Source organism: Puma concolor, chromosome C2 (assembly GCF_028749965.1).
Source record: "Puma concolor isolate L17-30 chromosome C2, mPumCon1.1.hap2, whole genome shotgun sequence".
NCBI classification, from domain to species: domain Eukaryota; kingdom Metazoa; phylum Chordata; class Mammalia; order Carnivora; family Felidae; genus Puma; species Puma concolor.
Window position 1 is genome coordinate 110,760,619 of NC_141675.1, and position 23,004 is coordinate 110,783,622.

At 36.7% G+C, this 23,004-nt stretch overlaps 1 protein-coding gene across 3 annotated transcripts in view; it reads left to right on the plus strand.

Moving 5' to 3' along the window:
* The window catches only part of ZBTB11 (zinc finger and BTB domain containing 11), a 32,591-nt gene extending 10,387 nt beyond the window's left edge, over window positions 1–22,204 (plus strand). For all 3 annotated transcript variants that reach the window (XM_025913418.2, XM_086675554.1, XM_086675555.1), the window contains exons 3-11: window positions 5–236; window positions 9,919–10,757; window positions 10,996–11,175; window positions 14,043–14,288; window positions 15,631–15,775; window positions 16,574–16,691; window positions 19,191–19,349; window positions 19,464–19,639; window positions 20,018–22,204. In XM_025913418.2, coding sequence (XP_025769203.1) covers window positions 5–236; window positions 9,919–10,757; window positions 10,996–11,175; window positions 14,043–14,288; window positions 15,631–15,775; window positions 16,574–16,691; window positions 19,191–19,349; window positions 19,464–19,639; window positions 20,018–20,535 — 2,613 coding nt within the window. In that variant the 3' untranslated portion in view covers window positions 20,536–22,204. The remainder of the gene's footprint in view (window positions 1–4; window positions 237–9,918; window positions 10,758–10,995; window positions 11,176–14,042; window positions 14,289–15,630; window positions 15,776–16,573; window positions 16,692–19,190; window positions 19,350–19,463; window positions 19,640–20,017) is intronic.
* The last annotated feature ends 800 nt before the right edge of the window (window positions 22,205–23,004 follow it).

A 23,004-nucleotide genomic window follows, 5' to 3' on the forward strand; every position in this document is an offset into this window, starting at 1 on the left:
ATAGGTTGACACCAAAGGAGTGGTGAAACGTTCTTCTCCAAAACATTGTCAGGCTGTCTTAAAGCAGCTCAACGAACAGAGACTCTCCAACCAGTTCTGTGATGTTACTTTGTTAATTGAGGGAGAGGAGTACAAAGCTCATAAATCTGTTCTGTCAGCTAATAGTGAATATTTTCGAGATCTTTTTATTGAGAAAGGAGCTGTTTCCAGTCATGAGGCAGTGGTGGATCTTTCTGGTAAGAATTTTCTAATGCTATTGCTTTTTGTTTGTAAGTACCTACTGGAAGGTGGGTGTGTGTCTGTCTTAGAAACTCAGGGTGTGTGCTGCAGTGGGAGAAGCCCACTTAGAGCAGCAGACTAAGGCGAATTGAAGAAGCCCTTCTTCTAGCAAGCTTTCCAAGGTGCGGTTCTGGAAAAGGCTGTCATTTTCTGTCACTACCTCTTAGGTGAGACAGATGTAGTGGCAGAAAAATTTCTGACCTTTACATGGCTAAAAACAGTTTGAGAGAAATACATAACTGCATCAGTGTTATATTACACTAAGTGAATATGTTACTTAAAAATTGATTGTTAAAAAAATTGCCTATATCTGTGTTGTGGAACATAATAATAGAGCACTTTTGTAAGTCTTTTTTATTTTTTAAGATTAATTATTAGAATTCATTAGGTTCAGTAAACTGTTAATGTACAATAATCAAAATTCCAAGTGTGGCTTTTTTTCTTTGATTTTATTATTGTTATTATAAATGAATAATTTGACTTTCTTTTGACTCACTAGAACTTATATATTGGCTTAGGAGTCAACAAATGAAAATTTAGGAAGAATTAAATAGGTAACCGTATTTATACATTTCTTGTAATATTAACTTACTGTAACTCTTGGTTACTGAATTACTGACATGACTGTGTGAAATATCATTTCCTTTTTCTGAAACAAAAAAATGACTTTATCCAGATTTATAAATACTTACCTAGTTAACCACTGATCCTTTTCTACCTTACGCTTTTTAAACTTATTCTGGAAAGACAAATAACATATTTTTCCTTAGCAGTAGCTATGTGTTGAATTACTAGAAAATATATATTAAGTATCCACTATGTGCGAGGAACTAGCGTAGGCTCTGGGGATATAATGGTGAGCAAAAACTTTCATGGATCATAGAATTGTATTTATTACATTTGAGATTAGTGATAACTTACTTTTTTTCTGGGTTTGGTGACTCAAGAGAAAATATGTCTTCTACTAGGCCCTCTGAATAATAAAACTCATCATGGATATAGTTGTTTTTTTTTTTTTAATGTTTATTTTTGAGAGAGAGAGCATGAGCAGGGGTGGGGCAGAGAGAGAGGGAGACATAGAATCTGAAGCAGGCTCTGCATTGTCCATGCAAAGGCTGCTGGGGAGGCTCGAACCCACGAACCATGAGATCTTGCATGACCTAAGTCGAAGTCAGACACTCAACCGACTGAGCCACCCAGGCACCATGGATAATAGTCTTTTGATATAAGTTAGCGTTGGAATTTTTTTCTTACTTTTCATGCATCTGAAGCAGAAAGAGAGAAGTGTATGAATATTGCTCTTGTTCAGTTTCTCAGCAGCTTACAGCAAAAGAAGTGGCTGCCCTATATTAACTGCAGTGCAGCATCCTAATATTCCAACAAAAAGACACATTTGTTCATCATTCTATATGCTTATGTTTATATATTGTCCAGCAAATATAATGTAAATTAATAGCAGGTTAAGTAGGTAAATTTTATTTGGTTCAAATACTAAGTGAAGAGTATAAAATATGTGTACAGAATTCAAAAATAATGTATTTTTTAATTACCTAGTTAATGTAGTTGAATTAATCATTGTTTTCCTTTGTTAACGCTTATAAAAAATTTTCTGTACTAAGTCATAAAGCTATGTTCATAGATTATCTTTTTAAATTTTCATAGTTTTCTTTCATATTTAAGTTTTAGTCTGCTCACAATTTTATTGGTGTGAGATAGATGTTTGACTTCATTTTTTCCCCATTTGATCATCACTTGTCTCAGAACCCTTTAGTGAAGACTCCATCCTCTTCTTGCCAGTTGATGAATTTCCACATATTTGGTACCAGTTCTAGGCATCGTTCTAGTCTATAGGTGGTCTCTCTTACGGTATTTTCACCTGATCTTAATTACCATAGCTTTATAATAAGGAAAGTCTCCCACCTTTATTACTCAAGTGGATCATAGTTTCATAACCCTTTGCTCTTCCATATAAACTATAAAAGCAGCTTGTCACAGTCACACAAAATAGTGTATTTTGATAGAGATAACATTGAATTAATAAACTTTTAGAGATTTACCCATAGCAGTCTCAAACATCTTTTGTAGGATTATTTCAGGGTACTTTATATGTTTTGAAAATGTTATTTTTTTCTTAAAATTATGTAATTTCAGATTTATTTTTGGTGTATATTTTATATACAGTAATACTGCCAAATTCCTTTAGTCATTCAGTCATTTATACATTCTTCGAGGTTTTCCATATAAAAGAAATATATTATTTGCTAATAGTAATGGTTTTGTTTCTACCTTTCTAGTCTTTATATTTTGAAATTGTTTTCTTGCTTTACAGTGCTGTCCCGGACCTCAAAAAAATAGTTGAATAGAAATGGTGGAAGAGGGTTCGCTTACCTTGTTCCCATTTCTAAAGAAAGTGCTTTTATCATTTAGTAAATGTTTTAAATAGATAACGCTTTATTTAATGTTAAGGAAATTCTCTCTAAAAATGGTGTTGGTTCATAACTCCCTGAGGAGGTTCCAAAGTGTAATCTAAAACTGGCCCCCATGTATGGAGGGTGCCTGGGTGGCTCAGTCAGTTAGTGTCCGACTATTGATTTTGGCTCAGGTCAATGATGTCTCATGGTTCCTGAGATCAAGCCCCATGTCAGGCTCTACACTGACAGTTCGGAGCCTACTTGGGGTATTCTCTCTCTCTCTCTCTCTCTCTCTCTTTCTCTCTTTCTCTCCCTCCCTCCCCCCCCCCCTCCTGCTCACACATGCACTGTCTTTCTAAATAAATAAATAAAACTGGCCCTCTGTACACAGAGGCAGCGAGAGACTGAAGAAAGAAACCACTTCAGATTGGTAGGTGGCAGGTTTCATAGGTAAGGGAACTTATGTGTGAGGATTGTCTTGGGTGGCTGCAAGATGAATAGATCTCTGTGCCAGAATGTTAAAAGTTTATACACACACCTTAACTATGTTTAGTTATGTATGCAGGAGTCCTTAACTGGGCTCAGTCATGTACCCAGTCCAGATAGCCTCAATACCACATTTCTCTCTCAAGACTATGCAGATGGAACACATTCCAGGAACAGGGAGGGGCCTCCAGTTGCCTGGGTCAAGCTCAAGGGTCAACTGGAAGTCAAATCTTGATGACCTTCTCCCACAGTGTTGATTTATTACATATTTTTTTCTGTATTTATTGAAACCATTTTTATTTTTACTATTCTGTTAATGTGGAAGTTACAGTGATTTTCCGTTAAACCAGTTTTTCATTCTTGAAATAAATCCAGTTCAGTCATGTTATATTGCCTTTTGTGTAAGTTGCTGTTTGATTTACTAATGTTGTCTAGAGTGTTTTCATGTATATTCATGAGTAATTCTTGTTTTTTCTTTTTCATACTATTTCGTGTTTTGATATCAGAGTTGGTCTAGTCTTATAAAATGTATGCTCCCTCCAATTTTTAGATATGCTGAAATTGTTAACTGTGTGATTAGAATTACCTGTTTCTTGAATGTTCAGTAGAATGGTGGCTAAAATTGCCTGGGCCTGTAGTGGAGTTGAGGGGAAGATTTTTTAAATACTAGTCTGACACGTTTAATGGTTAGAGAAGTATTCAGTTCTCTATTTCATCTTAAGTAACTTATAGAAAGTTACATTTTTTCCAGAATTTGGTTCATTTCATCTAAATTTTCAAGTTTATTGGCACAAAATTTAATGTAATTTACTTTATTTTATTTTTTGGTTGGCACAAAATATTAAATACTACTGTCTTCTACACATTTCCTGTCAATGTAGATACTTCTTTTGTTCTTTGATATGGGTTATTTGTGCCTTTTCTCATTTTTTTAACCTTTTTTTTTTTTTAATGTAAGCTCTACGCCCATTGTGGGCTTGAACTCAAGATCTCCAGATCAAGAGTCACATGACTGACTGAGCCAGCCAGGTGCCCTTTCTTTCTTTCATTTCTCTTTTCCCTTTTCTTTTTTTCCTTTCCTTTCCACCCCTTACATTTTTCTTACTAGATGTTTACTGACTCCTTTTTTTTTTTTTTTTTTAATCCTACCAATTCTGGCCCGTTGCCTGTTTTTGTAAATAAAGTTTTATTGGGGACAGCCACACCCATTCATTTTCTTTTTCTATGACTGCTTTTGAGCTTAGAAAGGCGGAATTTAAAAATTGCTACATAAACCAGTGACCCATAAAGCCTAATGTATTGTTTACCTGGCTCTTTACAGAAAAACTTTGCTTATCACTTAGCCAAAACATAATTTTTTTTAAGTTAAAAGAACTGTTATGCATATATAATCCAAAAGTTTTATGTAGTTAACTGAGGAAACCAGTAAGATATTAAAACTTTATAACAGAGGGGCGCCTGGGTGGCGCAGTCGGTTAAGCGTCCGACTTCAGCCAGGTCACGATCTCGCAGTCCGTGAGTTCGAGCCCCACGTCGGGCTCTGGGCTGATGGCTCAGAGCCTGGAGCCTGTTTCCGATTCTGTGTCTCCCTCTCTCTCTCTGCCCCTCCCCCGTTCATGCTCTGTCTCTCTCTGTCCCAAAAATAAATAAACGTTGAAAAAAAAAATTAAATAAAAAAAAACTTTATAACAGAATTTGAAGAAAAAATTCTTTCAGCCAATCAGTGGTACAGGTACAACACTGCTCTTAACACTTAATAGTCTTTTTTACCTCTTACCAAGTTTTGACTAATTTTTCTTAACACACCTTTTGACAAACAGCTGTTATTTTCTTACTAATTTCTTCTCATTAATCTTCCTTTTATTTTATTTGAACATTATTGTCTTTTTATTTTTTTAAAAGTAAACTCTTGGGGCACCTGGGTGGCTCAGTCTTTTGAGCATCCATCTCTTGATTTCAGTTCATGTTATGATCTCACAGTCCTGAGATCAGGATCTACCAAGCCCAAGGCCCCAGCACTGGACCTGGACCCTGCTTAAGATTCTCTCTGCCCCTCCCTCACTTACACACATGCAAATAAAATAAAGTAAGCTCTTCACGCAACATGGGGCACAAACTTACATCCTCCAGATCAAGAGTCATATGCTCTACCAACTGAGACAGGAGTCCCTGTTACTTTGTTTTTGGTTAAGTATAATCCTTAACCCATTAACTCCCAGCCGTTCCAACATTCTAGTTTAAGAGTTCCAGGCTATAAATTTCCCTTTAATACTGCAGTTCTGTTGCTTTTAATCCTACATGTGGTCTATTTTTATAAGTTTCATTTTGCTTGAATAGAACGTAAATGTTTTTAGTTGGAAGCAATATTCAATATATTGTGGCTTGTTAATTCTTTACTGATTATTTTGTGTGCTTGATCTCTCAGGTTTTTATTTAAAGTTTACTTGTTTTGGGAGAGAGAGAAAGCCCATGTGCATGAGAGTGTTGAGTGGGGGAGGGACAAAGAGAGAATCCCAGATAGGCTATGCAGTGTCAGTGCAGAGGCCCACGCAGAGCTTGAACCCACAAAACATGAGATCATGACCTGAGCCACACAGCCACCCTAGATCTATCAGTTATAGACAGAGGTGCTTTAGAGTATTAACTAGTGTGATTCATCTGTTACTGAGTTTCTTCAGTTTTTGTCTTATGTATCTTGAGGACGTATTATTAGATACAAAACAGTTTAGAATTTCCTTTTATCATTACATAATGACCCTCTTTATGTTTAGTAATACTTTTTACCATTAAAATCTTGTAAACAGTATTTTTTTATTTTTCTATTTTGACTACTTTAGTAAATATTTTTTAGGTATGTAAACAATATTTTCATAATTATTTGCCTAGGATATTTTCCATCTTTTTTTTTTCAATCTTTTTGTATCTTGAGGTTTTAGATTTCTCTTTAAACATCATCATATTTATGGATTTTGTTCTTAATCCAATATGGGAATCTTTGACTTTTAACTGTCCTGCATAGAAATTGTTGGACTTCCTGAACCCAGCAATTGAGATTGTTTTTCTCAGTTGAGAAAAAGTCTCAGCTAGTATCTCTTCAAAAATTGTTTCTGCCTCAATTTCTCTTTTCTACATTTCTGAAACTCGAGTTAGATAGACATTCTCACTTTATATTCTGTGTCTCTTAATTTCTTTTATATTTTGGTCATCTCTGTGTAGGATATTCTGGAAAATTTTAGTTCACCTACTCTTTAGCTTTGTTTAATTTGCCGTTAAATTCATTTACTGAGGTTTTTTTTTTTTTATTCCAGTCTCTTTTCTATTTTTATTATTTTATTTTATTTTTTATTTATTTTTTTAAGTAAGCTCTGTGCCTAATATGGGGTTTGAACTCACATACTTGAGATCAAGAGTTGCATGTTCTGCTGACTGAGCCATCCAGGGGCCCCTCTTTTCCATTTTTTAGAGGCTTTATGTAGTTCTTTTCATGTATCTCTTTTAGGGGGCTACTTTTTATGACCTTTTGCTCTTTACTGGTGTTATGCCACTGTTGACTTTTCTATATGTGATCATAGCAATAAAAATCTTTGCTGGTTTGATTCATGCTGTTTGTTTCCACTAGCTCTTATTCATGGTGCCTTGTTTGTAATTAAAAATCTGTGCACACTGAATTTATATTCTTCAGAACTTTGTAGGAAACTTTGAGTTTTGGGTTGAAAGTGTTTTCCACAGAGAAAACATTTGGTTCTTAAGATTCTGAGGGCATTACCAGTCTGGGACTACTTTAAATTCTGAGCGTGAGGACTTTTTGACTACCAAAGTGCTATATAGTCAACAAAATATCCTACTAGATTAAGCCTGGTTTGAGGTCATGACTAATCAGGAAGGATTTCTTACCTGTTTCACTCAATGGTGGGGCACCAAGTATATTTAAAATAATACTTAAAAAAATTTTTATGTCCTATTTTTTTTTTTTTAAGTAATTGGGTCAAATTAGGGTATGTTAGTCTGCCATACTGTTGGATGTGGAAATCCCTGTCATAATTCTTCTGTCTGTTGGTTCATAACTCTCCCATGAGCTTCCCTGGTGTAATGTGAAATTGGTCCCTGTACTCAAAAGGCAGGGAGAGACCAAAGAAATGGGCAAACCATTCCAGGTTGGTAGGTGGCAGTTTTAACAAGCAAAGGGCGCTTATGTATGAGGCTTGTCTTAGGTGGCAGCAAGATGAATGTATCTCTGCACCTGCCCACCAAATCTTAAAAGTTTGTAAGAGTCCTTAACTGGGTCCAGTCACATAAACTGTGTAGATATTTTCAGTATCACGTCACTATCTCAAGGTTATGTCCTTAGAGCAGTCTCTGGGAGCAGGAAAGGCAAGTGGAACTCACATTCCAGGGACAGGGAAGAAGGTGGGGAGCCTTTGAGTGCCCAGGGTCCATCCAGTTCATGTATCAGCTGGCAAATCTGTCTTTTTGATCACATTCCCTAACACCATCTATTACCAACCATTGTTGTCCTTTTGTTTTTTCTTTTTTTAGTTTTTAATTTTGGTAAACACAATATAAAATTTACCCTCCTCATTTTTTTTAATGTTTATTTTTGAGAGGGAGAGAGCGAACGTGAGCAAGGAAGGAGCAGAGAGACAGGATCTGAAGCAGACTCTGTGCTGACACCAGAGAGCCCGATGCGGGGCTCGAACTCACGAACCGAACCGTGAGATCATGACCTGAGCTGAAGTTGAACACTTAACAAACTGAGCCACCCAGGTGCCCCCGCCCCCCAGCCTTAATGATTTTTAAGTATACAGTTCACTATTGTTAATCATGTTCACATTGTTGTGTAATGGATCTCTGGAATTTTTTATTATCTTGCAAAATTGTTGTCATTTTGATTGTTTTGCAGAGTGTGTATATTGTATGTAAAAAGGCTAGGGGTAAAAACAAGATACTGAAATTATCTGCCTGTTATCTCTTGACAAAATTATGAATGATTTTTTTTTCCTTTGTGTTTTTGTATTTTATGGTAAACATGACTTGTGTCCTTGAAAAAAACTGTTTTATATATTTAAACTGTTACATGGAACAGTGTTAATTCTTTCATGGGAAATTTTTCTCATGACTTCAGACTTAAAAAGGTATAGATAAGGGGCACCTGGGGGACTCAGTCGATTGAGCGTGCAACTTCGCCTCAGGTCATGATCTCACGTCCGGGGTTCAAGCCCTGCATGGGGCTCTGTGCTGACAGCTCAGAGCCTGGAGCCCGCTTCAGATTCTGTATTCTGTATCTCCCTCTCTCCCTGCCCATCCCCTGCTCATGCTCGCTCTCTGTCTCAAAAATAAATAAACATTAAAAAAAATTTTAAAAGGTATAGGTAGAAGACCAAAATACATTATTTTGTTTGTGGGTTTTCTTCCCCCCGCACCACCTTTTTTTAAAGAAATACTTACCTCAAGCTTATTTAACTTGGTCTTATAATTTGTAGCAGGATTAACATGGCTTCAGCCTATTTAATTACCAACTTTCCTAGGATGGCTGAATTAGCCATGATCAACTGGAATGCTAATATATCTCACAGTTTAAGGCTTCTCTTCCTTGTTCATCATCTACTTCTATAAAAGGACTACATTTTATGTACCTTGAGTCAAAACTGAATAATACAGCAAATGTGAGTTTTTAAAAGGTTGCTTTGGCTCTTTATATTTTTGTAAAAGATCTTTAAGCTAAATTATGATATGAGAAAACAACGCATGGAATAAGTATAAGTTATATGCCACCTACTGCAAGAAGGAGGAATAAGATTATTTGCTTAATTGTATAAAGAAGCTCTGGAAAGCTATACAGATTCTTATACTGGTTAGGGAGATGGAGTTGGACTTATCACTGTTTTATCTTATTTTTGAATTATGAATATTGGCTTTTGTAAAATAGTGAAATATTGAGAACTTAGAAAACTGATCTCATTTTCTCACATAAAATGACAATGTAATACCTCATGTGTATGGTAATTATTTCCTTCCTTAAGCCAGTAATACGCAAACTGTAGCCCACAGAGCAATCCTCATTTCCCTCTCTTTTTGTAAAGTATATTGGAACACAGCCATGTATATTTGCATATGTGTTATCTGTGGCTGTACTTTTCAGCTACAGTGGCAGAGTTGAGTAGTTGAAACAGACACCTTATGGCCTGCAATAATTATTAACTGATTCTTTACAGAAAAACTTTGCTGACCCCCTGTGTTAGATCTTATTTTTAAATTTTCAGTAGTCAAACCCTTTGTTCACAATCATTTTTATATGGACTTCTGTTATTAAAATATATGGTTATACTTACAGAAGTGAGGTTAGGGGACAGGTTGGTTGAACCCTGCCTACTCACCTGCCTCCCTTTCTTTTTTTACCCTCCATTCTCCAGCAGCTGTTTCTTGAGGGGAATTTGAGGAACCCCCGGGGTTCTAAGGAGTACAGTTTGAAAATGACTGCCTTACAGCAACTCTTTGAGGTAGTAAGTCTGATACTATTTTCTATTTTAGGTATTGAGAGACTCGGCTCATTGAAGTGAGTTAGTCAAGGTTTATTAAGCAACCAGAACACAAAACAAATCCACAGTGTTTAATTGCAGAATAAATGGTCATATTTGCCTTTATATTCTATTTTATATATCATAATCATGTATTAATTGTTATTCTAAGGTGTTTTAGTAGACCTTTAACTTTTTTGTACCCCCATTTTTTTTGTTCCATGCAGGTTTTTGTAAGGCAAGCTTCCTTCCTTTATTGGAATTTGCCTACACTTCTGTGCTAAGTTTTGACTTCTGTAGCATGGCTGATGTAGCCATCCTGGCTCGTCATCTTTTCATGTCGGAAGTTTTAGAAATCTGTGAGAGTGTGCATAAACTAATGGAAGAGAAGCAGCTAACAGTATATAAGAAGGGTGAAGTACAAACAGTTGCATCCACCCAGGACTTACCAGAACAAAATGGAGGCACTGTGCCTCCTGTGGCTAGCAACGAGGGGACCACAACATTATCTACTGAACTTGGGGACTGTGAAATTGTACTATTGGTGAATGGAGAATTGCCAGAAACTGAGCAGAATGGAGAGCTAGGACAGCACCCTGAACCCCAGGTTTCTTCAGAAGCTGAAGCCACTCTGTCACCTGCAGGCTGTATAACTGGTTCCCATCCTGAAATGGAGTCTGTTGATTTAGTAACAAAAAATGATGAGACAGAAGTAGAAACTTTAAACAGAGAAGATAGCGCACCTTCTGATATTAATCCCAAACTTTCAAAAGAGAATGTGATCAGTAACTCTCCAGAAAACAGTGATATGGGAAATGACCCATCAAGTGAAGATATCTGTGCTGAAGACATTCCAGAGCAAATGCAGAACCTTAGCCAGTCTTTAAGAGATCAGGAAAATCTAGTTGCACTGACAGCAAAGCCAGACCTTAGCACTGATGATGAAACTTACAGAAGCAGACTTCGGCAGCGTTCTGTTAATGAAGGGGGATATATCCGACTACACAAAGGAATGGAGAAAAAGCTACAGAAACGGAAAGCCATTCCCAAGTCAGCAGTTCAACAGGTATGACGAAGAGTTGACCTTTGTAGTTTTACCTTTAAGTAAAAAACATTCTATTCATCAACTTATACCTGTGGTGAAACTATTTGGGGAGGAAGGGCAGTAGGTGCAGGAAAGCAACTTAATGTTTTAAATACCGGTATTAATAATGTAATGCCAGTTTGAAATATTATATGACTCATGACTTTAAAAATCAAAATGGCTGTACTTACTTAGATTGTGTTTTCTATCCCTTACTTAGGTAGCCCAGAAATTAGTTCAAAGAGGGAAAAAAATGAAACAGCCAAAAAGGGATACGAAAGAGAATACTGAAGAGGCAGCATCCCATAAATGTGGGGAATGTGGAATGGTTTTTCAGAGACGATATGCCCTTATAATGCATACACTGAAACATGAAAGAGCTAGAGATTACAAATGTCCGGTAAGTAATTGGAAAGCTAATTAAAGATGATTTATCTAACTTCATGATAAATAGAACCCAGTTTTGCTGCTTCATTGTTATTCTACTACTTGTAGTCTCTGTGTTTCTCTTTCTCCCTTATATTGGTATAAGAGTCATCTTTGATTTGTACACGTCATTTCCTTGACAAAGAAAAACAAAAACAGTGACCTGTCTTTGCTTCTTCCTGATACCCTAGTAAGACGAGTAAAATTATCACTGAAAAAATATAAGCTCAGGGGTGCCTGGCATATGACTCTTAGAGCATATGACTCTTAATCTCAGGGTTATTATTATAAATTTGAGGCCCCCCTTGTGGGTAAAGATTACTTGAAGATAAGTAAATAAACTTAAAAAAACAATAAATAAATTTAAAGAAAAATGTAAGTTCATAAAAGAGTAAAGAGGAAATCAACTATATCCTGGACCCTGATAAATGGAGGTTGTAGCTGATTTAACAGATTTAAAAGGGCTCATTCCAGGCTTTCAGTGGGGAAAGCTAAGAATCCATCTGAATTGTATTGCAGAACTACCAAATGCCTCAGGAGTTGGTGTTATATAGCTACTTTGAAAGCAGAAGTGAATCTGGTTGTTAGAAAATTTTGTAAGAAGCAGTTAAGTCACAACCACTCCCTCAGCCAAAGATCCATCGTCTACTCTCTGGAAGAGCTAAAACCATGACTGTTTTGGGGAACACTGCATACAGTGAACGTGAATGTACTATACCCAAAACAAGGAAAAGGAAAACCTTATTTACTGAATATTGAAAGCCTTCAAGTCCCAGAATGTTAGCAGTCAGACCCTTAACCCAAAAGCAAGAAAGTTTCTCAGAGATGAGAAATCCGAAGTGCAATAACAAAGGACCTGAAGATAGTGCTGACTAAAGCCAGTGGTTGACAACTCCCCGCCACCCCCCACATACTTACACAGAAATTCCAATCAATTTTTTAACATTCTGAAAGATGAGTAGATATCAGGGATCATCAGATTCAGGAATAAATATTTCAAGGAAAAAAAGCAACTTTGAAGAATCCACAAATACAAAAATCTCAGAAAAATTGGGAAATAGACTAAATCTCTCAGAAATAATGCAGAAGACCAGTTAGGAAATGAAAGTGAAGGAATTTAGAGAATTGGTGTAGGATATCTAATATCCAGATAACACCAAAAAGAGAACACAGAGATCAGGAAATCATTGGTGCAATAAAGAAAAATATCAGAATTTAGAAGTTCCCTTATGGGGGCACCTGGGTGGCTCAGTTCAGTGTTCAACTCTTGGTTTCGGCTCAGGTCATGATCCCAGAATTGTGGGATTAAGTGCTCCACGCTACAAATGGAGCTTGCTTGGGATTCTTTATCTCTCTCCCTCTCCCCTGCTTGCGCTCTCTCCCCCTCTGCCCCCTCTCCTGCTTCCTCTCTTTCTCTAAGATTTAAAAAAAAAAAAAAGTTGTGAAACAGGGCATGTTGCAGGCCCTGAACCATGGATGAAAGTAAATCTATATCAAGATAAATTATGAAATCTTCTAATTAAGGGACAAAGAAAATCTCTTATAAATAACAATAGAGAAAACAGATGGTCAGACTCATAGAAAAGATAAAGATCAGAATGGCTTCAGGCTTTTCAGCAGCAACAGTGGAAGCTAAAAGACAAAGAAAAGCATAATGTCTTTAAAATTCTAAAGGGCCCTGGTTTCTAACTTAAAATCTGTAACCAAACTATGAGTTATTTGTGATGGTAGATAAGAACAGTTTCAGACATGCAAGGTCTCAAAAGTTTTACCTCCCAGACTCCCTTTCTCAGGAAGCTATTTGCAGAGGTGTTCCACTAAAGTGAGAAAGACCTGGAAAACCGGGAAACATGGGGTCCAATTCTACAGAGTCCAAGCATAGGAAACAACCAGTCCAGGTTGGAGCAGGACAAAATGCTTTGAAGGAGGTCTCTTTCATAGGTGATATCTTTAAATCTCCCCTCAGTAGACAATTGAGGGAAAGGTTTGGTGATGAATAATCAGTAAATACAAACAGAAATAAGCAAAAAAAAAAAAACAAAAAGAAGGGAAAGAGAATCATAGTGTACTCTGTGGCCCAGCTGTAATAGTAATTACTTCATTGAAAAAATGTGAATGTAGAAATTAATCAAAACTACAACATAGCTGTATTGAGAAAATAAGGTAATAGGCCTGCATATGTGTAGGGAGTGGAAGGGTGAAGGGAGAGAGTCATCATCCATTATTCATGTTACTTAGAGTTACCAAGGTAAGCAAGCATCATGAGAGAGTTAAAAAACAATGGCAGAAATAGAGCAAGAGACGAGTTTTATTTATTTAAAAAAATTAAATATAGGTTGTGAGCATATATAACTTTGATTTTTTTAAAAGAATGAACAAAATATTTCATGAATCCCTAACAACTACAGAATAAAATCCAAGGACCATCAGAGTTTTTTCTGCTTTTCCAACCCCTAGTTTTGCTCCACCTAACAATTTGTAGTACTTCTATTGATAGCATTCTTGTTGACATCCTACCGTTCCTTCTAGATAGACCTAGTCTCCTCATTGATGCCTTTGTCTTTTGCTTCAGTTACTCCCTCTTCCTAAATACTTCACTCTTTCACATGTAAATCCTGTTTCTGTGGTTAGATTATAAACCTCTTCAGAGTAGAGTCTGGGTCTTTAACCCCTTTCATCCTTATGTCTGATACCTAGCATATCATCTTTTATATAGTGTGTGGTTTTTTTGATTTATATAATCATAACAAAGAAATGGGAACTTGAAATAGGAGTCAGGTGTCACTTAACATTTGTTATGGAACTACATTTAGACAGAATTTTATTTACTTTTCCTTTTAGTTGTGTAAAAAACAGTTTCAGTACAGTGCCTCCTTGCGAGCACATCTTATTCGACATACCAGAAAAGATGCACCCACTTCATCTTCTTCCAATTCCACGTCTAATGAGGCATCAGGAACATCGTCTGAGAAGGGGAGAACCAAACGAGAATTTATATGTTCCATATGTGGAAGGACATTACCTAAATTATATTCTCTTCGAATACACATGTTAAAGCATACAGGTGTAAAGCCACATGCATGCCAGGTAAAGCCATGACATTTACTTTGTTATGTAAAGAAAATTTGAACTTAACTAGTGATGAGACTGGTTGATTCTGGAGTCACTCTTACTCTTGTAAAATGTCACAGAGAATTCTGTGACTTTTTCAGTTTGTTGCCTGGTTTAAGGGAAATTCCCAGTTGTGTTCTTTGATTTGCTATTTAACTTGTTGTAATTTGAAATGAATCAGTTTAGGATGTTCATGAAACTTACTGTGATTCAGAAAATGTTAGGTGAGAATAACTAGTTCATTATCCCATTCATCCCTTTAAGCTTCAGCGGGACCTACCTGGACTGGAAAGGAACCCATGGCTTAAACAAATCTTCTTAGCAAAAATCCTCCCTAAGCTGTGTGTTCTTCTCTAGAGCTGAGGACTGAGACTATCTGAATGCCAAAATACAGCTTCTAGCTAAGAATCCTGTGATTAACCAGCTTTGGGCTGTTTGGAACAGTGAAAATTTTCCAGTAGCCCCCGTAACCTTGCATATAAGTGGAACTCGTTTTTATTAATAAACAGTTTTGGAAACAATGAGTTTTGTGGAAACTGGAAAATTTCCAGTGAAATTTTTAATGTTTCTCTCCCCCCCCTTTTTTTTTTTTTTAACTTTTTGTTATATGAGAATAGAATAGAATAGACTCTCATGGACCCTTTATCCAGCTTCAGTAGCTATGAACACATGATCAGCTGTGTTTTATGTATACTATCCCTCACTGCCCTACTTCCCTTTCCCCTCATTTCTTTTGAAGCCAAGTCCTAAGCATCATTTTACTCATAAATTTTAAAACTGAGTATTAATTGGGCCTCTGGTCTTGTAGTGTAGCACTACTCAAAATGTGTGGTCCATGGAAGATATGTACAGAAATGGAGAGTGGACTTTTAGAAACTCTCATGGCAGTTACATTGTTGTCACATTTTTAGCATATTTAACAAAAAATGGATTGACAAAAGGAAGACTGATTCATCACAGACTTTGAGAAGCACTGTTCTAGTTTGTGTAGCAATAAATTAGTATATTTTCTTGATTAAGCTGTCATGTCTCTTAATATAAGGTATACTGTTTATTAGTCTCACAAGGACAGCATGAGGGTCTTTTGTATGGCTTTGACCTCCAGTGGATGTAAGAAAAGTAGCGATATTTGTTAAGTTCTGAGTCAGAAGATGGTCAGCCAGCTAAATATCCTTGACATTTGTTTCAGCTTCAGTTTGTCATTTTGTTTATAATTTTTTTCTTTAAAATGGCATATAGTTTCTCTAGCCTCATTCTTCAGAAATAGCCCCGGTTTCTCTTTTCTGTTTTACTGGTATAAATACCTGTGCCATCTTAGGTCTGTGGAAAGACTTTCATCTATAAACATGGTCTAAAATTGCACCAGAGTCTCCATCAATCACAAAAGCAGTTCCAGTGTGAACTATGTGTTAAGTCATTTGTTACCAAACGGAGTCTTCAAGAACATATGAGTATTCACACAGGTAATGAGAAATTTGTATTAACTTAGCTACCCATTATATACCATAATTCAGTTAATTATTGTGCTATATATGTTTTAGAAATTATATTGATATACTAACGGCTGTGTATGTGCAGTTTTTTTCATTAACGCTGGGGTGCCTGGGTGGCTCAGTCAGTTAAGTGTCTGAGTTCAGCCCAGGTCATGGTCTCACATGTTCATGAGTTCGAGCCCTGTGTCAGGCTCTGTGCTGACAGCTCAGAGCCTGGAGCCTGCTTCAGATTCTCTCTCTCTCTCTCTCTCTCTCTCTCTCTCTCTCTCTCTCTCTCTGCCCTCTTCCACTTGCACTCTGTCTCATTCTCAAAAATAAATAAACATTTAAAAAAATTCAAATTAAGGCTAAAAAGTGTTCTTTAAATCTAGTTTAGAGCTATCTTATTGGTATAAAAAGTCATTGTTTCCCTCAGTGTAGCAAAATGTGTACTCACTAGTGAATCATGCATAATTTAGATAATGTAGCCATGGCTAGTGAAGGGTAGATATCGGCTCTAGAACTTGCGTTCACCTCTGTATTATTATAATCCAGATGATTATGCAAGCGTGTCACATTCTTTGGGTAGTGGTAGTAGCCTTGCTAGTACTGTAGTTGAGAAGAAACAGAAGATTTTGACTTGGCTTGTTGTTGTTCTGAGAAGATGGCTGCCAAATGTTACAGCTTCTGTGTCCCTTTGGTAAAGTAACTTCTGAAGTGTAACATAAAGTATTCTGTTGGAAGAGCACCTGATTGCTGGATTTGTGACATGTTTTTTATTTTTTATAGGAGAGTCCAAGTACCTTTGCTCAGTTTGTGGAAAGTCTTTTCACAGGGGCTCTGGCCTCAGCAAGCACCTAAAGAAACACCAGCCAAAGCCTGAAGTTCGAGGCTATCATTGTACTCAGTAAGTATTTAATACACAAACTATTCAGTTTCCTTGTGTTTCTTAATAGGTTTATTTGAAAATTGTTTTCAGAAGAAAATATTTGAGGTAGCTATAGTTGATAATACTATTATATAATTGAAATTTGATAAAGGAGTAGAACTTATACACACACACATATATATATACATATATCTGACATGATGGATACATTAAATGGGAGGAATCCTTTCACAATGGATATATGTATCAAACCATTATGATGTGCATTTCAGATATCTTACAATTTTATAACTTGATAAACCTGAAAAAAACTGTTTGAAGATAATATTCAATTGTTACTTATTTTTTATTTTAATGTCTTTTTTTTGCCTAGATATTGCTATTTATGGTTTTTAAGTTTTATTTAGATATCCTATACCATATAAATCACTCACTTGAAATACTTTAAAGACATTCTTCAAACGTACTACTTGGAGGCAGAGATTGTAGGAAGTGAGAGCCCCCAGTGCGAGCCAGAGATTTTTTTCTAGGTTGTTCATCTAAAGTGCTAAGCCGTCTGCTAGTTTTTCCTCTCTTTAGACTCTTTTTCTTCTCTTCCTCTTTTTATTTTCCAAAGCATCTTGAAATGTCTTTTATAGTTGAGGTAAAACTCACAAAAAATTCATCATTTTAAAGTGTACAGTTCACTAACTTTTAGTACATTCAGTACATTGTGGAAACATCACCACTGTCTGATTCCAGAATGCAGGCCCTTTTGGGGGGATCCTTGAGGGAGTCACCGGATAGGTCCAAAGAGACCAGCACAGTTCTTTAAGAAGAAGTCCCTCTGGCACCAGGAGCCCATCATGGGAATGCAGTCTTCATGGCTGCTGCTCAGCTGAGAAGCAGGGAAAGGGGATCAGGGGAGTTCAAATGCTACAAAGCTCTCTCACAAGATTTAATGATTTTTTTAATTTTTTTTAACGTTTATTTATTTTTGAGACAGCATGAATGGGGGAGGGTCAGAGAGAGAGGGAGATACAGAATCCGAAGCGGGCTCCAGGCTCTGAGCTGTCAGCACAGAGCCCGACACGGGACTGAAACCCACAAAGTGGGAGATCATGACCTGAGCCGAAGTCGGATGCTTAACCGACTGAGCCACCCAGGCACCCCTGATTTTTTTTTTAATTAAACACTTGCCTGGCCACTGTACACTTTTAATCCATTTCTGGGGTTCTAATAAAATTGATCCTCATAGTTTTGGCTAGTTTTGGCCACTGCTTTTGTGAGCGTGTGGGGTTTCCTACTCTACCATATTTTCTTTTCTCACTTTTATTAGTCTTATTATAAAAAAAAATATTTTAGGAGTGCCTGGGTGGCTCACTCGGTTAAAGGTCCGACTTCAGCTCAGGTCATGAACTTGCGGTTTGTGGGTTTGCATTGGGCCCTGTGCTGACAGCTCAGAGCCTGGAGCCTGCTTCGGATTGTGTCTCCCCTCTCTCTCTGTTCCTCCCCTGCTCGTGCTCTGTCTCACAAAAATAAAGGTTTAAAAAAAATTTTTTTAATAAAATTATTTTATTATTAATAGATTTTTAGTTGCAAGTGAAAGAAAACACTACCTAAACTGGCCTGAATGAAAGGTGGTAAAATCTAGGGAGTTTGAATAGTTTAATGTAAACTAGATTCACATCTGTTAGTTAGCACTTGGTCTCTGAGACTCTGTGGACATGGCAGTAACAATGGTTTCAGCCTCACATCCTCTCGACTCCCAAATTGTCAAGCTGCTTTTCTGGTAGTTCCTATACAGGTTCTGAGATTGACGCCCATTGGATCTAGTTAAGTCATTCGATTATCCCTGGATCAGTAATTATAGCCAAGGGAATGCTGTGCTCTGATTGACTCAGGCCTGAGACAATTGCTCCATCTTTATGGTCGATGGTGAGGCCTACTCCAAACACATGGACGGAAAGTGGGCGAGGATAAAAAGGGAGATCAGATGGGGTTTAGGGAGAGAAAGAAAATAAATGTCTTATATAATAGCCTTTGAGAGCTCTGCATGGTTCTTTCTAAAATGTTTCTAGTACTAGAAACAAAACAAACCAGCAAAGGGAAAAAAGAGGGTGTGGGGCAAGCCAAGAAACAGACTCTTAACTATAGAAAACAAACCAAGGGTTACTAGAGGGGCTGTGGGTGGGAAGATGGGTTAAATAAGTGATGGGGATTAAGGAGTGCACTTGTTTCGATGAGCCCTGGATGTACAGAAGTTTTGAATCACTATATTGTACCCCTAGTATCACATTGTAGATTAACTCACTGGAATTTAAATAAAAACATTAAAAAGTAAAATGTCTCTAGTAGTTAAGAGCTAAAAGAACTTAAAACCTTGAAGCCTTTACTACAAGATTGGAATAGTAGGAATAGTGTTTTCAATTGGGATCATTTTCTAGAGTTATAAAACCCAAAAATATACTGAGTCTTGGAAATTTGTTTTAAAAAAATAATACAGTGATCTGATCGAGTTCTTGAATTTTATTGCAGATGTGAAAAAAGTTTCTTTGAAGCTAGAGATCTTCGTCAGCACATGAACAAACATCTTGGTGTGAAGCCATTCCAGTGCCAATTTTGTGATAAGTGCTATAGTTGGAAGAAAGATTGGTATTCCCATGTGAAGTCTCATTCTGTCACTGAGCCTTATAGGTAGGTAGATTGGAGCAGGATCTGAACTTAATTGAGATGTATGTACTTGGATTAATTTTTTTGTATGCTGGTGCTTTGGAAAAAATAATTTAGGTCCCCCCCCCCCCATTATAGGTGTAATATATGTGGCAAAGAATTTTATGAAAAAGCATTGTTCAGAAGGCATGTAAAGAAAGCTACCCATGGAAAAAAAGGAAGAGCGAAGCAGAACCTGGAACGGGTATGTGAACAATGTGGAAGAAAATTCACTCAGCTAAGAGAGTATAGGAGACACATGAACAACCATGAAGGTAACTATACTTCATCCTGTGTATATATGTAAATAGAATAAAAAGCCAGTCTAATCGTGATTCCCCCTTTACCAGCCTTCTTGCCTGTTACCTCACCTTCCTTGACAAGAGATGAATTCTATATTATGTAAGATTTATTCACGTGATTGAGGTGATCCTGAACGTGGATACCTGATTGTTGTGTATGTAGATGGATTCCTTTTTTAGTGAGCTTAATATTGTAGGTCAGCATTTTTATGCTGAACTGGGCTATTTGAAGCTTCTGTTTCCTTATCCTAAGATTACAGGATTGCTGGGAAGGTTAAATGAGACTGTTCATGGAATCAGAATTGCCTCTCAGTAACTTGTATCTCTGGGAACACCTCTCTCTCTTAATAGGAGTTAAGCCATTTGAATGCTTAACATGTGGAGTAGCTTGGGCTGATGCCCGATCTCTAAAACGCCACGTCAGAACGCATACTGGTGAACGGCCCTACGTCTGCCCTGTATGTAGCGAAGCCTACATAGATGCTCGAACCCTCCGTAAACATATGACTAAATTCCACAGAGATTATGTGCCTTGCAAAATTATGCTGGAAAAAGATACCCTTCAGTTTCATAACCAAGGAACTCAAGTCGAGCATGCTGTTAGTATCTTAACAGCAGACATGCAGGAACAAGAAAGCAGTGGTCCTCAAGAACTTGAGACTGTGGTCGTGACAGGAGAGACCATGGAAGCACTCGAAGCCGTGGCAGCTACGGAAGAGTGTCCATCAGTATCTACGCTTTCTGACCAAAGTATTATGCAAGTGGTTAATTACGTGTTGGCACAACAGCAAGGACAGAAGCTGTCTGAAGTTGCAGAAGCGATTCAAACTGTCGAAGTAGAGGTGGCACATATTTCAGAAACAGAGTGAATATAGTCTTGGAGAAAGAAAGAAGGGTCCTAGCATTGTATACTGAACTCACAGAACATTTGTTTACAGTACTGTGCGACTGTCTGCCTAAAGCCTGTATGTCAAGGCTCTGGGCTCTTGGGTGAGATTTTAACACTTCTAAACGATTTGTCTGGCTGATAGGTTCTGTTGAAAAGTCCATTTACTGTAAAGAAGTTGAAAACAAATGTACTTGATGGCATTGGTTTATCATGGTGTACTTTTTATGAATTGATGTTTATAAAGGACTGTAATAAATTAAAAACTGTATAGTTTCACTTGCATTTTGACATGATCATCTACTTTGAGTTTAAAAGGCTGTACTAGTCAGATTTTCTTCTTTTATTCTCAAAATAGGTTCTGTGATTTCATTTGCCCTGTTTATAGGTCTAAAAAAAATTCTAATATAAAGCATTTTAGTAGGATGCATAGGTACATTACATTTTTAAAATGCTTCAGGTCTGTGATTCTTGACTTACTATTTATTTTAACCCCTTATAAGTCAGGGATTTATTCTGTTTTAAAGCACTTAATGAGTTACATGTTGTAATCAAGTTTGCACAGTATACTTATCTATATGGGGAGCCCTTAAATACATAGCTGATTTTTAAAATGCATGAAATGCCTATTAAAGCCTTACTATATACTATCTCTTCAAGGCAAGTAAATTGACCACGAGCAAAGAACACTGTTACTAAACACTGTTGATGGGAAATTTCTTCTTGATAACATGGGACAATAAATGGAAAAAAAAAGATCTCATTCTTTTGCTGAAAGAATGAACAAGTTAAAACTAGATTTGGTATGTTTGCAGCTTTTGTATCATGTTTAATTGTTCAATTTTGTTGAAAAACTGCAATTTAGAAATAGGATAGCAATATAGACATCTAAAGCGGTCCTGAGGATACCATATAATTGTTGAGTAACTTCAGAATAGTGAAGTCTTCAATTCAGCCCTCATTATAGTATACTACTCAAAGAAATTGATTATGGTCCACCAAATTGTTGGAAGTAAATTATTTTTAAAAGTTACCTGTGAATTATATTAATTTGTGTGTTTGATTTTTAAATTCCCACTTGTAGAAGCTATCCAGTTTTCTGATTTTCAAAATAACCATAGGGAGATGCCACATTTCTCTCCTGTGGGTAGCTACCACTCAAACTATAATTGTTAAAATTAAACTTTTTAAGTATTAGCAGCTAATATAAAGTATAAAATGAAAATAAAAGCAAATCACATGTAAATCATTCCTAAAGCACAAGAAAAGAATGTGCCTTGATGTACATATATTAAGATACTTATTCCAGTTTACTTTAAGAATAGCTTAAAAGATAAAGAATAAATGTGATGCCATGCATGCGTTCTACCTGCATATGTAATATTTGCATTTGCAAATTTCCCATTGTCTCTATAGCTGTGTGGCTGACTTTTGAATTTTAAGTGAATTGACATACAGTCTATAACTTTACAATGGCTGCTTGTTTATTGTATCTTTCAGTTAGTGAAAATGTGTTTCAACCTGACTAAAATTTGGAATTGTGTCTTTTATGTTCCATCCTCACTGTTATTAGATTTAGTTAATGTATAAGACCGTTGATGTATGTCAAAAATATGTAAATAAAACATGTCGAATCTTGTTTAAAAGCATAAGCTTTGGAGTTGAGCTTGTCACTATTTTCAAATTATAAATCAGTGGCCGTTATTTGATAGGTTGATTCAGTTTTATAGTGGTATGGGGGGGATCTTCTCTGTTTACAGTTCCTTTTTAGAAACACGCACTGTTTTGTTGCTGTCAGTGACTTTCCCCATTGGGCACTCCCAATTATCACTACTGCTGCTAAGCAGTTTGAGTCTTTGCTGTTAGTCACTGAAACGTATATGTTGTTGATAGAAATGAATTAATTTTCTAACACGGTTTTTAATCTGTTTTATTAAAAGTGGCTCACAGAATTTCACAAGGTTGCCTGAACTGCTGGGCTTAGAGCTAATCCAAACCTTCATTCAGTGTTTTGTGATTTTTAATAGCATTGGTGTAAACTGTGCATGCATGATATTTCCTGCTCATGATTCTTGTCAAAACTATATCTCTTGGGAGTTCCTAAATTTACATCTAATGTTTGGAACATACACAATAAAAGCCTTTCCTTCCCCTGATCTTATATATTTGATCAGTTACAGTTTATAGAGGCTTGTGGAGCAAAGGTACATAAGTAACTTATTTAATCAGTTTAAATATATCATGCTTGGGGTCCCTGAATGACTTGGTTGGTTAAGCTTCCAACTCTTGACTTAAGCTCAGGTCATGATCTCACATGGGATTGAGACCTATATGGGGCTCTGCCCTTGGCAGTGCAGAACCTGCTTGGGATTCTCTCTCTCTCACCCTTTGTTTCCACCCCCCCCCCCTCCATTTGCTCTCTCTCTTTCTCTCTCTCAAAATAAATATTTAA